The sequence below is a fragment of the Chaetodon auriga genome, chromosome 1 (assembly GCF_051107435.1).
Source record: "Chaetodon auriga isolate fChaAug3 chromosome 1, fChaAug3.hap1, whole genome shotgun sequence".
Taxonomy (NCBI): Eukaryota; Metazoa; Chordata; class Actinopteri; order Chaetodontiformes; family Chaetodontidae; genus Chaetodon; species Chaetodon auriga.
In genome coordinates, this window is record NC_135074.1 from 15,119,662 (window position 1) to 15,132,960 (window position 13,299).

The 13,299-nt window shown below is 43.4% G+C and overlaps 1 protein-coding gene across 2 annotated transcripts; it reads left to right on the plus strand.

The window, feature by feature from the left end:
- The first annotated feature begins 520 nt into the window (after nt 1-520).
- Nucleotides 521-9,606, plus strand: ppm1g (protein phosphatase, Mg2+/Mn2+ dependent, 1G). Of its 2 annotated transcripts, none has more exons than XM_076726016.1 (14): nt 521-573; nt 975-1,111; nt 1,824-1,893; nt 2,276-2,361; nt 2,597-2,726; nt 3,012-3,123; nt 3,683-3,879; nt 4,111-4,292; nt 4,378-4,509; nt 5,432-5,534; nt 6,024-6,155; nt 6,281-6,410; nt 6,635-6,734; nt 7,482-9,606. In XM_076726016.1, the coding sequence occupies exons 2-14, from the start codon at nt 1,001-1,003 to the stop codon at nt 7,680-7,682; spliced, it is 1,686 nt and encodes a 561-aa protein (XP_076582131.1). In that variant the 5' UTR covers nt 521-573; nt 975-1,000; the 3' UTR covers nt 7,683-9,606. The 2 variants fall into 2 exon arrangements, with proteins under 2 accessions (XP_076582131.1, XP_076582121.1); XM_076726006.1 differs by having other exon boundaries at nt 554-680.
- Nucleotides 9,607-13,299: the final 3,693 nt, after the last annotated feature.

The following is a 13,299-nucleotide window of genomic DNA, read 5'->3' on the forward strand; positions in this document are numbered from 1 at the left end:
ACGTCCTCCCAGATAAGATGGAGAAACAAAATATCAGGTAATAATGGAAATAACAGTTTTGAGATTGTGTGTTGCGAATATTATTATGAGAGTATGGTAAGTTTTTGGTTCCTGAATTCAGTTTGGAGTGTATTGTACATTTTATAATGAACTCAAGAATTTTTTTTTCTTTTTTATTTCAATATTTCATAAAAGGGTAACCAAAAATGTAGTTTCTGATTTTCATTTTGATAATATCAAATTTGGGGTTTCATGCAGAGTAAGTAATTGAAACACTATGTAGCCAAGTTGTGTCTCTCTTTCCTGCCCTGTTTGTGAGGTCACAAATAAATAAACTTAATTATTAATTCTAACAGTTTGGTATTCATACACGCACACACTTTTTCTGGGATTATTTCCAGTGTGTTTTATGTAGTGCTTGCCTGATGTTGAAATGTTTGTTCGTTAGTTTAAAAAAAAAAAAAAAAAAAAAGACATCCTGACGTGTTGACGTAGTCTTGGTCACGCCCCCTTGCCCGGACGAAAGGGACATGCGCGCGCGCTCTCTTCCTCCACGGCTTCAGCTCCTTTTCGGTCTGTCTGTGTTGATAGCGGCTTTTGCATCTACACGTGTAATCTTTCCTATGTGAATCTCTCTATTTGGGACCCTTTTATAAGCTCATCCCGCTTTGTCAGAATAGGTAAATGAGCCGTCGGCGTTGAGCTTCTGATCTTTTTACAACTGCGCAGCTGCTTGTATGGCGGGGGCAGAGGTTACGGCTGGAAGTTTAGCCGGGTTTGCTCCTGTTAGCATGGTGATGTTAGCTAGCTGATGCGTCTACTTTTTTGTTGTGGTGTTGCTAACGCTAGCTAGCTAGCAACCTCGACTAGCCGAGCTGTTAATCGTAGTTGAAATGTGATAAACGCACTGGGTTGTACGTGTGTCTCCTTTTATGTTGCTAAAATGTGATGTTTCTTCCGTGTCTTCTTCCCAGGTGTAAAGCCATAGAAACAGACCACCATGGGGGCTTATCTGTCGCAACCTAACACTGCCAAGACCTCTTCCGATGGCGGCAACGGCAACATGAGCTACGGGTTCTCTGCCATGCAGGGCTGGCGTGTCTCCATGGAGGTGAGGCGTAAAATGAATGGCCGGATGAAAGACAACCATGTTGGCTGCTTTGTTTTTTGAACGCGACGGAGTGAGAACGTGTCCCGAGGTGTAAATGGCGGGATAATGGCATGTGGGGCTTTTCTCTACGTTTGTTTGTATGGAGTTGATTGGCGTCCTTCCAGAGTACCCTGAAAGTTCGTCACACGCTTTTCCCTGAGCATCAGCTGTGGTGATGGATGAAATCCACGATGGGGAGGCTTTGGCATACTGCGTTTTATTGTAATCAATCTCCCACAATACCCAAGAGCATGTAATTGGTGCCTGCAGTTAGTTTGAATCTTGGCTGCTGCCATGTGAGGAAGGATCTTCACTGCACTTTGGGGATTCAGTGTCTTCGACTCATTTAAATCACTTCTGATGAGAAAATCAGACCCATGGCCAAATCTAATCAGCCAACTACCAATAACACACCAGCTCTGGTGTACTGTTAGAGAACTTTGTCACGAGGCTGAAGTCATTTGACCAATATGGATATTCAAATTATGTCAATGAGTGACGATAATGTGTAGAGCTCTCCATTTTTAATTTTGCATCTCATCCCCTCTGACTTGTGTGTCTTAAATATACAGCTTCCTTTTTTCACCAGAAGAGGAATTGTGATTGGCATGATTTGCAGCCACTGTCGTGTCGTCGAATTGTAATGAGCATTTTTGTGTTTTTTGTGTGACAGGATGCTCACAATTGCATCCCAGAGTTTGATGAAGAGACAGCCATGTTTGCTGTGTATGATGGACATGGAGGTAGCGCACACGCACACACACACACACACACACACACTCATATTCATATTATTTTGCAGGATACATTGTGCCATTTGCAGCATTTAAATACTAACTTAATAATGTTTTGTGACCTCTTTACCTAATCCTGCCATTGACAATGCACAACACGCTCACACTGCCCACAAATCCTTTTCCAAAAGCAACAGTTTCTCCCAAAACTCACATTTGGCATCTCAAACAGTGGTCAGAGACACAACTGTTTTTGGATCACAACATATCCATTGTTGTGTAGTGTTTCCATACTTTCCTTCATTTTATTGTTTGCTTCACACGCCTGTCTGAATACTGTGTGTACACACACCTGTCATGAGAATTTATATAACCTGCTGTTCCCATGTAGGTGAAGAGGTGGCTCTGTACTGTTCAAAGTACCTTCCTGACATCATAAAGGAGCAGAAAACCTACAAAGATGGCAAACTCCAAAAGGTGAGAAGTCTTAAAGTTTGGCAGAGCAGGGATGTTCATGCTACCCAACTGCGGTATAGTTAGAAATAAGAAGGGATCAGAGGTAATGTATGAGAGTGTGGTTACCGCTTTTCCTCTGTTTGACTGACACATTGGAAATAAACTCTGAACAGACCACAACATGAATCTCAACCATCTGGAATCTAGTATTGCTCTGTGCTGTTTGATGTACACTGACGCATCATGTTGTTTCCAGGCTCTGGAGGATGCCTTCTTGGCCATCGACAGCAGAATGACCACAGAGGATGTCATCAAAGAGCTGGCCCAGATTGCTGGACGTCCCACTGAGGAACCCCCGGCTGAAAAGGTGGCAGAGGAGGATGACTGTGAGTACACTCCTAACAACAATAAAATAATGTTTGGTAGGCTTGTGAGTCGTAGCAAACATGTAATCAAACTCATTCATTCCAATGTGATGCAGAATTGAGAGTATTAACTGTCAAAGAAAAACACCCCAAACACAATCAAGGGCATGAAAGTAAAACCCAAAACTATGAAAATACAACACACACAAGACTCTCTGGCGTGCATGCTTGTGCACTGCTGGTAGATTAAAAACATTGACGTCAAGTCCTGATATACATGATTCCACGATTCTGCCCTCCTTTCAGTGGAGACTGAGGAGGCAGCTTTGCTCCATGAAGAAGCCACAATGACCATAGAGGAGCTGCTGGTACGCTACGGCCAGAACCGCAACGCTGTCAAGCATGCAGCTGCCATCAGGTAGGCCGTCTAACAGGCTTTTTATTTTGACTTCTCATACAAGGATGAAGTATTTTGAGCCTTAATGAGCCTGTCTTATGGGGACTTTCTGGAAATGTTACTAATGCTTCCTCAGTGGTCACCTCATGTACACTGACCCTCAGAGTGATCATTATTTTTTTTGTTGGCTTTCTGGCAATTTTTCTCCAGAACTAAAAGCCCATTGGTTGACGCATTGAAGTCAGACACCTTGCTGTATAACGTTTCAGTTTCAGGAATCATATCACATTAAGGAAGTGATGATAGCATTATATGGCATAATTATAGATTATAAAAGTCGTTGGGAGATGACATTTGAAAAAGTTTATATGTTTGAATTCAGTGAAATTGTGATGGGTAGACCACCAACTGAAGACTTGGGGACAGAATGATCCATTTTCAGTCCACCAGAAAACTGTCTTGGCTTTTTTTTTAACTAAGACCATGTTTCTTTGATTGTTGTCTAAAACAGCAGGAGTTAAAAGTCTTAAGAGTTGTGTGGTTGACTCCTTTTTATTTCTTCGTTGTGTTTTGTTCTCAGTGCGGCTGCTAAGAAGGCGTCCTTGCAAACCGAAGGCTCAGCAGACAAAGGGCAAGGTGGGGAAGGACAGAAGAAGGAGGGGGTAAATGGGGAGGTGGAAGAGGAGAGCAATGGGAAGGTGAAGGAAGGCGAAGGAGCTGCATGCTTGACTAAGCTGCGATCCTGTCGGAGAACAGGAGGTGACAGCAGTGGTGCAGGTACAGAGCTGGGAGTCTTTAACAAGTACACGATTGTCTGTAAAAAAGATGATGTGAGAAACTTTCATGTTTTAGTGAAGAAAATAACTGTTGAAATGAGTATCTTTTATGTGAAAATAGAAGTGGCTTCACTAAAAGCACATAAAAATCAAAACCTGAGCACAAACATCTCGTCTTCACTCTCTGCTCTCTTGTCCAACATCACACGTTGTCCTTGTTTCTCCTTGACAGCAAGTGACTGTGGAGGGTCTGGAAGCTCCAACGGAGAAGAAAAGGCTGGTAAGGCAGAAGGAGATGCAGGTCCCTCCTGCTCCTCTTTGTCCTCCAAGGCTGCAGGAGACTCCAAGTCCAGGTTCTTTGATGACAGCGAGGAATCTGAGGAGGGAGAAGAGGAGGAGGGCAGTGATGAAGAGGTGAGAGCAGCAGACTGAAATACACCCACCCAGTTTGGCTGCTAAAGTTCACTCATTCACGGTCGCCCTTTTTTTTTTTTCTAAGGATGGCAGCGAAGAGGAAGAGGGTGACAGCAGTGAGTTGGAGGAAGAGGAGGACACAGAGGAGGGAGAGGAAGACTCTGAGGATGAAGAGGAGGATGAAATGTGTCTACCTGGAATGGACGGCAAGGAGGAGGTGTGTAGAAAATGAGGTGTCTTGGGAAGCTTCCAGGTGTGAATGTGATCAAGGTGTTCGTGAGGGAGAGCATTGCTCAGTGAAACTGAATAAAGGCTTTTTTTTTTTTTTTAATGTCTCATTCAAATGCTGCCATGACTTTTTAATGTCCATTTTAGAGGTCAAGTTAAAAGATTGCTTGTAGGTCAAGTGTTTGTTTTTTGGGTGGGGTTGATTCAGGGTGATATAGAGGTTTTGGGTAGACACCACCTGTCATCATGGCATTTTTATCATAAGTACAGTATAATAAAATGCTCTCTGCTTCCTCATTGCTGGCTGCTAGTAAGAAACGGATTTAACTTCACATAAAAAGAGCCTGCTCAAACAGAAAATATTTCCTGGATTAAATATTATCCATGACCACAGTAAAGTAGAAAAGTAAACCAATCATTTGAGCGTGAACTTGTCAACTGGAGATCGGGAACGACAGTGCAGCATTTCTGAAGTTCATGTACTGATAATTTAAGATTTCTATTGTCACAGTTGTCGATTTGTTGTCATAGCCAGAAACTGATGTTGATCATTCTGAGTTACCAAAAAACCAGAGCTTCTTGTTCTAAGTGTTGTCTTGTCCGAATGTCCACTGGTGGAATTAGTCATATTTGAAGCCTTCAGCTTTGAAGCCAGCTCGCAGCCAACAGTTTGGTGGATGGCCACATCGCAGCAGAAGCCAAATACAATGATTGAATGATTTGAGACGAGCTGCTTTAAAATCTTCTCTGCAGAAAGCTTTTGTTCAGGTCATGGGCTGAAATAAATTAGACATTCAGAAGAAAACGATTCCAATGGTCCAGGAGTCTTCTCTAGATGGAGACTTTTGTCTTTTGAATCATCATGGACGTTTAAACAGTGTGTCACGTCTCCTGTGTTCATGTATCCACAGCCTGGCTCAGACAGCGGCACCACAGCTGTCGTGGCTCTGATCCGAGGAAAACAGCTGATCGTGGCCAACGCCGGAGACTCTCGCTGCGTGGTGTCTGAGCGTGGTAAATAGTACCAATTCACCTTGGTAGAAGTGTTCGACTGTAAAATGATTGTATAAATTCAAAATGCGTATCAGTTAAACTCAGGACTTCAGCCGTAATGTCCACGCCCAAGAGAGTCGATCAGAGGATGTTACCTCTGCTTTTTCAGCCTGCAAGCATATGAGCGATTAGTATGCTGTTACACAAAGCTCATATACTGACTATAAAAAACAGTCTGCGTAGAATATCGTTTCATGCTGAAAAAAGGAAGCAGGCTGTTACAGTATTGTGGTGCATGACGTGAGAGATTTTCAACACTTCCATATTATAAGCACACTTGATGAATATAGATAATTTTAAGGCGCTAACTCAAAACCTATCCTGGAAACCTAAAATAGAATTAGATGTCAGACTTTTAAATGTGAAGATGTTTTATCTTGATCTTTTTGATGAAAGGCTTTGCATTAATCTCGATTGAAACGTAAGAGGTCCGTTCTCATGCTCCTGTAGGCAAAGCTGTCGACATGTCCTATGACCACAAGCCAGAGGACGAGGTGGAACTGGCGCGCATCAAAAACGCCGGAGGCAAAGTGACCATGGATGGACGAGTCAACGGTGGACTGAACCTCTCCAGAGCCATTGGTATGCCTGAACCATTCTGTGACTTTTAGACTGATCTTGTATGTATTGTGTCACAGCTGAGCTTTTGTTCTGTGAGCAGAGCGTCTTTCTCTTAACAAGCTGTTCACCTGCACTCTGTCTGTCAGGTGACCACTTCTATAAGAGGAACAAGGTTTTGCCACCAGAGGAGCAGATGATCTCTGCAATGCCAGACGTCAAAGTTCTGACACTTAACGAGGACCACGACTTCATGGTCATCGCCTGCGACGGCATCTGGTGAGTTTGAGTGGAATGACGTGAACCTACAAACAACGCTGTGTTGAATCGAGCTACGCAAACAAACGTCTGACACCAGTAAAGCTGAAGATTTAGATATGACAGAATGGACATTTTCACATGCCAGCCACCGTGTTCATGTAGGTCAGGTTGTTTTTTTCTTCCTCCTTTCGATTCATCATCTACCTGTCGATAAACCCTGTTTCCATATGTGTTGTGTGCAGGAATGTGTTGAGCAGTCAGGAGGTGGTGGACTTCATCAGTGAGAGGATCAAACCAGACCAGAGTGGCAATGTCAGATCCCTCTCATCCATTGTGGAAGAGGTGAGTTCCACCCCAAATTCTGTGCATAATGAGATGAATTGGTTAATAAATACACATCTTTAACCTTTTTAATTCCCACAAGACTGTAGTGAACACTAAAACATGGTTCCTGCACAGTTTGGAAAAGTATGGAATTTTTTTATTTATTTATTTTTTCCCAGTTTTTTCCAGGATAAGTATGGACCAAAGAAAAGAGCACTTGTTTGTGTTGAAAGGCAATATAATTCAGAATTTCTAAATGTTAATTGATCAAACAAGCAGAGCGTTTTTAACGGCGTCTGCAGCAGGCAGCCAGTGCAGCCACACGGCTTACCACTGTGTGAGACGGCCACAGCGAGCTCGATGTCGCCGAAGCCAAGAACCACACCTACGCAGAGTGCATCAAATATTTGTGTTCATGAAGCCTGTTTTTTCACGTTTCTTGTGCGTGACTAATGGAGACAGCAGTTTTTGAAACTGGTCCAGTTTTCTGCAAAAGTGCTGCAGCTGCAAAACAGGCTGGGTTGTAATACCAGCAGTACCTGCCAGCAACTGATGATGTGTCTTCACACACTGCTCCAAAGTTTTAAAGTTTCTAATTATGAGCCCAATAGAGGCACTGCTGTGTAATTAATACTGAGAATCAAACCGCCGCACAACCAAAACTCATTCTAACATTTTCTGGATTGTTGAAACTTGATCAAAGATGTGCTTAACATTTGGTCATTATACGTCTTTAATTTCAAATATCACATGTCCTCCTGACAGCTGTTGGACCACTGTTTGGCCCCTGACACATCTGGAGACGGGACGGGATGTGACAACATGACCTGCGTCATCGTCACCCTCCGGCCACACCCGTCCTCTGCTCAGTCAGATGACACAAAGAAGAGGAAGCATCAGGAGGAGGCAGCAGGGACAGAGCTGGAGGAGAATGGAAACGACAGCAAAAAGGCTAAAAGTGACTAAAGGCGAAGAGAATCTGTCCCAGAGGGAGCCGCTGCTCCCAGGCTACCCCAGATACTGTACACCAGAGACACATTCTGTTCAAAATTCAATCCTGACCTCACAAACATCAGTTCGCCCTAAAACAGAAATTGCAAATGCTATACGGATGCTCAAAGATCAGCTGAACCCGATCATCAGTATAGTTTTTTTTGTCATCTGTTTTAGGTGGACTCTCACTTTAACACCCCCCTCCAGTCGCTCCTTTTGTTCGTTCTCGCCGGACAGAAGCTGGACACACCTTTACTTCTTAAATTCAGAAGAGGCAGACTCGCCACTCACTGGCATGCCGAACACAGCACCTAATTTTTCATCTATTTGTAACTAGAAGGAACACGCAGGACAAACCAGTCTACAGAGACTAGTGTGTATCTCTAAACACTTCAGAGACGTCTCACCATCTCTGCAGACGTGCACTGCACGCTGTTATCTGTTAAAATCTCAATCCACGCGGTACATTTTGTTTTAGTGGAAGTTTGGGGATAGCTCTCCTAGTGATGTGTGTCTGACTGCTGTTCACATCCTTCAGTGTGACATGAATTTTCATGGCAGTTTTACAGCGTGAAACGTGCACGTCACTGTTTCCAACATGAAACAGCACAACGCTCTCTGTGTTGTGCCCAAATTACAAGTCCGCTACTGTATCTCAACGAAGTGCCATTAAAAACCACCAATCCCTGTCATAGGCACCGTCCCACATCCTCAAATTAACTGAACCCAGAGAAGGGACCCAAAATGGCTCCAGATAGATCTGCAGCTGCATTAAGTTGAAAAACCGATCAATGAGAGGATATTTACGTCCTTTTTATCCCAAATTGAAGCTTCAAGATGCAGTGAGAATGCGTGTGTTAGCTTAGTGTTGTGCTGAATGTGTTTGTGCCCTGTTTCAGGCTCCCCTCTGATGCTGATATCCCACCCTGACTTTATTCAGGGACAGTTTGTGCGACCACAGCCGGAGGACCTGAAGGGTTTGGGGTACTAGTCCAATTGCTCATGTTTGCTTTTTTTTTTTTTTTTTTTTTTTCTCATTAGCTCCCATTTACAAGGAAGGATAATTTCTTCGGTCTCTGTCGAACAGCTCAGTCTTCACCAACACATCACCATCATCTTGCCTTTTTTCATTCCTGCTTTGTGTCTTGTCTTGATCCAAATCTGTAAATTTCCAGACAGAGAAAAGATGCCAGTCGTGTGCTTTTCATATGTAGGATCCGATGGCTGGGAAACATACAGACAAAAAAGACTTGCTGCCTTTTGTGTCTGTGTATGTCCATGCAGAGGTGTGTGTGGTGGTGTTGAAGCCCTGGACTGGCCCTCCACAAACAGCTCCCCTCCAGGGCTCTGCCATCCTCCTCCCCAGTTACTCTCCCTGTCTGTCCGTTTCCACTGGAAAACCTATTGTAAGATTATCTTTAGGACATGTGTTTCAAGTAAAAAGTGTTTCCACTTAAATGTTTTTTTGTTTTTTCCATTTCTGATGAACCAGCTTTCTGGCAAGTTGTTGTTGAAAGAAGTCCTGTGTGAGCACACTATGAAAACACCCTGACGCTGGACTGCACAGAGGATGCACAAGATGTTGGTTTGTTTGAGTGGAAATACAATTTCAAGCTCAGAGCACCAAGACAGTTTAACTGTTCAGAAGATCTTTTTGTCCTTATTTGCAGAAGCCGCATTTAAACCATATTGTGTGACTGTAAGTTTGTTTCTAGTGTACTGTCTCGTCACCATGCTCTTTTTCTGTACATAGTTTTTTCAATACTTGTAATTGAAGAAAAAGAAAAAACTTTTTCTTTGTAATTGTGAGTCAATGTGACATTTTTGGTGCATACTGTTTTGACACCAGTATGTAAGTACATACAAATACATTTTTTTAAATAATGAGAAAACTGTGTATTCCTGTGTGTTTCTTTGAGAACATCCACTGCTGCGTCGGCTTTGCAGAAGTCTGTTAATGTGAAATTCTGTGCATGGAGCAAAACATTTAAGACAGTGAAATATGAATGTTAAAATGGGGAGTCAGGGAGTGGCTTCTTTAAACGTTCACGATAAAGTCAGGTTTTCTATTTGTGCACATGTATATGAGCGTGAGATCGTGTGTGAGAGTAGACGAGGACAAGAAACCGATCAGATGAAATGAATGTGCAGACCCACACAGATGTTTTTTCACTTCTAAAGGATTCAGTACTGTGATGTCACTGGACTCCATGGACTCATATGAATGATACAGGTATAATTTGTGCTATTTTGTGAAAATGTATTAGCTGCTGTGGTGTCTCACCACCAGCCAAAGGGGGGCGGGGGGAAGTCTAATGAATATATGGCCAAAGGCAAGTTTATAAATGAGTGATTCACGCTTTGTTCAATCATAGGATCTAATGCAGCTCTCTGAGGCTGTACTCAGGCTCAGCTGAGCTAAATGCTTACATCAGCATGCTAACATGCTCACTGTGACCACTCCAATATGTTAATGTTCAGTATGATGCTTACCAGGTTCACCTTTATGTACAAGCATGCAAATATTAGCTAATTAGCAATAAACAAAGTCCAGCTGAGCCTGATGGGAACGTCACAACATATATGACAAATCAGCTGAAAATATTAAGGGGGTCTCCAAAGAGATGACAATCCAGAGAGAGGTCAATAGTGTGTGCATCAAATTTCATGACAACCTGTCACATAGTTCTCAAAACACTTCACAATCAAACAATCAAAGCCACAGTTGGTGGCGCTTTGCTGCACACACACTTTTATTTTTTGTTTGAAATGAGCATGAAATGAGCTGTTTGTTCAGCAGGTTGTGGACAGACGTTCCTGCAGGTGGCAGCAAAGACATTTGGCCCAGTCCTGTTGATGGTTTAAGATCCTTTTAAGCAGGAAGGTAACCACGAGCCATAAAGGACAAAGAGTCTGTCGGGTTTTATCCCAACAGAGAGTAAAGCTCCTGATCCCACCGACTCACACACACCTTCAGTCGGTGAGGACGAGCTGATCAGTGGGCTGAGACAAATAAAAACCTGAGCACTGTTCGGCCTTCATGGCCCATGATCACAGTCCCTTTCATGAAGACGCAGTGCGTATACTTTAAATCTCCATAGAAACTATGAAGCAAAAGAGGACAGACTTTAGTTCCCATCAGCCTCGGGGCCTCTCTGTCCTGTCCTGCCATTGGCTGCTGGTGCACTGTCCTGGTGGTTGCTCTGCTCCCAGCGGATCACTGTTGCTGCAGGAACAATTGAAAGCAAGAGAGGAAACACACCCTGTCCTTGGAATCTAAAAATGTCATCTCTCACACACGCACACACCAGAACACACACATGTTGTAGCTGTCCTTAACAGGACGGATGTTTTTTCTTTCTCGCCTGTAGATCAGCGCCTTCGGTGGTGTGTGTGGACACGGGGAGTGCGTGCAAGGTTTGTTAGTCTGGGTGTTCGTGCTCGTGCTAGTGGAGACAGCAATACAAGCCAAAACACACTTGGGTTTGTGTGTGAATCTGTGTGAACGAGACTACTTTGTCCTTGGATGTAAGTTGAGTAAGATTTAAACCGCTCGGCTCTCTCTTGTTCTTGGCCAGACCGCTATCCAAAAAATAAGAAGCATGATTCCTTCTTCACCAGTCGACAAACACACGAATCATGGCTGCAAGAGCCTTTTCAGCCATTGGAAATCAGCTGTTGGTTGGCTGTTTCTCACACACTGAGGCTACTGTAGGTGGCTGTTCCAGGCCGATCTTTCCCTGCAGTAACTATAAAAAAAAAAAAAAAAAAATCTAAAAGGCTACTACTATGGAGCTCAATGGTGGCCTTGTCCAGCTGTGTGTGTGCGTTGAACTGTGGGGAGTTACTTCTGTCTCCAGACTCTTAAACTTGACTGATGGCTGTGGAAGAGAACCACAGGAGTCCAACTAGCCCTGGCCTGCAATGGTACATAAAGAACTTTGTGTGCATGTGTGTGCGTGCATGTGTGTGTGCGCGCGCAGGCATGCTCGTATTTGTGCATGTGTGTGTCTTCCAGCCAACAGGTCTTATATAGAAAGCTGGACCACAATAGCAGGTTGTAGTTAGACACTGTAAGTATTCATCAAGATCTTTTTCGATCTCCTGCTCTTACTCCTAAAACTCGTTGGCCTCGTTGCCCTCACTTTGCTCAGAGTTCACACACACACACACACACACACACACACACACACACACACACACACACACACATTCCAGTGGTCACTGTACTGCAGTTTAGATACTTGCTGTGACCAAAATAGTTAACTGTAAGGTCTTTTTCAACTCTAATCTGCACTCCTCTTACTAATGTTGTTATTGTTTTCAGTAGTATAGAATTACTATGAAAAGACTCCACAAGTTAAAATAGCATGATGTTATATGAGCTTAGTTTTTGGACAGAACAATTAGTATTTTCTCTATAATGATGGAACGAAAGAGAAAATATTTAATGACATATATTTATTTCTTCAGTAGCCCCAACTCCACAACCACAGATATATTTTTACGTAAACAACGAATGAAATGAGTGTGTGTGTGTGTGTGTGTGTGTGTGTGTGTGTGTGTGTGTGTGTGTGAAAGAGGTGGCTGGTAGTGATGAACCTACACACAATTATCACCCGACTCGACAGTTCTTCGTAGCTCTGTGGAGATCTTTAGCATTGTTCGACTCATTGTTTTTCATTTTGTTTTCCAGCCCACAACTTCACCACTTAAGTTTACTCTCTTCGCCCTCGTAGCTGTTTTCAGTGAAAAAGCTTTGATGAATGCGCTGCACACCACCTGATCAGCACCAAATGACAGACAGACACAGCTGGCTGATGGGCACAGTGGAGCATTCAGCGACTGAAGAGGCAAATGTTTGCCTCAGGAGCAAAGACCAAACACAGAGCTGAAGGAGGGAACACTGGACTTAATGTCAACAGCTGGACACAGAAAACATCACTCCTGAACGCTGCTGTTGCTCCACGTCACCTTGATGCGTAAATAATCAACTACAGCTAACACGTGAGCCGTATCAGTTTCATAAGGTGGTATTCTGTCAGTGTTGTGTTGCTGTGTCAGCCAAAAATAATGCCGGTTTAACCATCACAACTATGTTTCTAAACTCAACCCTCAGGCTCACTTTTGAAACTTGTCCTCACTTACAAGGTTAGAATTCAAATTGGTCCTCACAAATCCCGTTATGGACACACATTGCCAGGCGCTCCGAGCATCAGCACGGCCTTTTTAACCCCATATTACTGGCACACACGCACACGCACTCACACACACACACACACACACACACACACACACCTGATATATGAAGATGTCACAGTCAGCTGTTCTATTGCTGGCAGGATGTACCAGTGTGTCAGTTCCAGACACATCCTCAGTGTGTGTGTGTGTGTGTGTGTGTGTGTGTGTGTGTGTGTGTGTGTGTGTGTGTGTGTGTGTGCGTCTTCATGTGTAATTCATCAGCATCAAGCTAAGCATGCTGGATAAACTGAGAAGCTGCAGAAAAACAGGAAAACCCCCGACATCCTTTTTCTTTTCCTCTCTTCCCTTTCACCTCTCTTGCCTCTCTTGTGCTCCTCTCCCCATGTTT

Coding starts and splice junctions, on each gene's coding strand:
- ppm1g (XM_076726016.1), top strand. CDS start 1,001: ATGGGGGCTTATCTGTCGCAACCTAACACTGCCAAGACCTCTTCCGAT. Junction 3,880..4,110: donor AGGTGACAGCAGTGGTGCAG/GTACAGAGCTGG, acceptor TCTCCTTGACAG/CAAGTGACTGTGGAGGGTCT. Junction 5,535..6,023: donor CTGCGTGGTGTCTGAGCGTG/GTAAATAGTACC, acceptor ATGCTCCTGTAG/GCAAAGCTGTCGACATGTCC.